We start from the raw sequence: 2,116 nt of genomic DNA, 5'->3' as shown, positions 1-2,116 counted from the left end.
GCCAACACCACAACGCGGAAGGCGTTTTACATTTTTAATAGGGACCATAGTCTTCCTTTTACCAATCTCTATCGGTATAACGTTCCTTGAACCTTGACCTATAACCTTAGCTTTATGGAATCGCGGCTTATCCTTGCTTTTTCGCTTATTAACGTCTTTCGCAAATATAATTTTTCCTGAAGGGAGACTGATTTGATATTCACCACCTATCCTATCCTTTACTTTTTGCTTTTCACGTGAAAGGTCGTGAACTTGCTTTTCGTTCTTAAACCACTTATATACTTAAATTTGATTTGGTTTCGTATCTATTGCTTCATGTAATATAGGTATACCGGACGATTCTACTATATTAGCTGAATGAACTGTATCCGATTTTGACGTTACAGATGGTGACCTGACTGGGTAGTCACATGTTCTAGGAGAACTTAGCGCTGATAGAGTTTCAGAGTCGGGAATAGATATCGTTTCACTAGAATCGCGTTCTGATATAGTAATTGTACTAGAGTCGTTACGCGCTCTTGGCCTATTGTCTTTATCGCCTATATTAACAACCATAGATTCGTTTTCATTATCGGAATGCGTAGCGTTAACTCTAATTCTAGATAAAGCGTCCGCGTTAAAATTTTGCTTCCCAGTTTCAATCATAAATTTGGAATTAGTTTCAGGAATATAAATGTGTGGAAATTTCAGATTTGAATTGCAATTTAATTCTATGATTTTTTCTTTGTAGAGGCTTTCGTTTGAAAATTTTCTTCATCAGACGGAAGCGCATTAACGTCTTGAGTATCGTCAGTGGGTGTATAAATCTCATTCGCGTCGTATTCGTAATTCGTATCGTAAGGATTACAGCCATAATAATTCGTATAGTCGTAAGGATTATAGTCATAGTAATAATTGTCATATAGTGAATTGTCATTATGTAAGTCGGTTTCATTCACTCTAAAACCTGGCTGAGTTATATTTTGTGGTCGAGGGGGTGCCGTCCTCATGGAAACGTCAGTAGACTCAAATCGGTTATTTTGAGGAGGTTTTTGACCGAAATTCTGTGGCGTCATACCAAAAGTTACAGGAGGCCTATAACCAAATTGTGGGTTTTGATTAAATGTTGGCCTATAACCAAATTGTGGATTTTGATTTAATGTTGGTCTATAACCAAATTGTGGATTTTGATTGAATGAAGGCCTATACCCGAACTGTGGGTTTATATAAAACGGTTGTTGAGGTGCAAATTTAAAACCAAATTTTTGAGGTACGTTTGGTGTCCCAAAATTAAATCTTTGTTGAGGATTTTGTAAAAATTGGGGCACCGTTGTATTATTATGGGTACGATTGCGCGACTGATATTGTTCGTGAAAATTAACTTCTTCTAACACAATTTCTAGAGCCTGTTCTAATGTATTAGGCGATTTTAGTCTAACAATTCGCACCATACTTTCGGGCAAATTATACAAGAAAACGTTCAGGGCTGTATGATTATAAATCGCAATTTTCGCGCGTTTAATTTCCGTATCTACCGATAAATTAACCTTCGATATTAGTAACGATCTAATTTTCTGTATCCTATTACAAAATTCAAGATAACTTTCCCCGGATTTTATTTTACAGGACTCGAGAGAGATTTTTATGCAATCCTCAGTTCGCGGATCACCAAAATGTTGTTCCAGCAATTCTTTTAGCGCGGGCCAAGTGTTAATATCTTCGCGCTCGGATAATAACGCGGCGGCATCGCCTATTAATCTACTAGTTATTGCATGTAAAACGTAAATATTCTGCTCTTCATGCCCTCTAAATTTATTAATTATATATTCACATTTTCGAAAGAATAGATTCAAAATTCTTTTGTCTCCACCAAAAAGAGGAATAAGCTTTAACATATCACTCGGAATTGTTATCACGTTTACGCTTTCCATGTTAAATAAGTACAGAGTAATTAAAGTTCTGAAGTCTTTAACCAATTACAATAATTTCGAATTATAAAAATCACACACACAGAAATCAATTTAAAACACAATATAAGTAATAAAAATTCTTAAAATATAGCACAATAAAAGAAATATATGTTATCAATTACTATAAAAATTAAAACTTGAAATAAGTTATAAAATCACATATAAAA

General features: G+C 34.6%; 1 protein-coding gene across 1 annotated transcript; it reads right to left on the bottom strand.

The window, feature by feature from the left end:
• Positions 1-710: 710 nt before the first annotated feature.
• Positions 711-1,910, bottom strand: LOC149904853 (uncharacterized). Its single transcript, XM_090107105.1, has 2 exons — positions 1,189-1,910; positions 711-1,074 (listed from the first exon to the last, which is right to left on the bottom strand). Exons 1-2 carry the CDS (start codon positions 1,908-1,910, stop codon positions 711-713), a joined length of 1,086 nt encoding a protein of 361 aa, XP_089963231.1.
• Between the last annotated feature and the right edge of the window lie 206 nt (positions 1,911-2,116).

The sequence above is a fragment of the Colias eurytheme genome, chromosome 11 (assembly GCF_061535395.1).
Source record: "Colias eurytheme isolate Ceu_HAF_F1 chromosome 11, ilColEury1 Martin Lab GWU primary, whole genome shotgun sequence".
NCBI lineage: Eukaryota > Metazoa > Arthropoda > Insecta > Lepidoptera > Pieridae > Colias > Colias eurytheme.
Note: the sequence above shows the minus strand (reverse complement) of the source record. Positions and strands in the feature narration are given on the sequence as shown.

Excerpts from the sequence above, each read along its gene's own strand:
- LOC149904853 (XM_090107105.1), bottom strand. The coding sequence starts at position 1,910 with ATGGAAAGCGTAAACGTGATAACAATTCCGAGTGATATGTTAAAGCTT. Across the intron at positions 1,075-1,188 it reads TATATAAACCCACAGTTCGG|GCCTCCTGTAACTTTTGGTA; the intron begins GTATAGGCCTTC and ends ATTTGGTTATAG.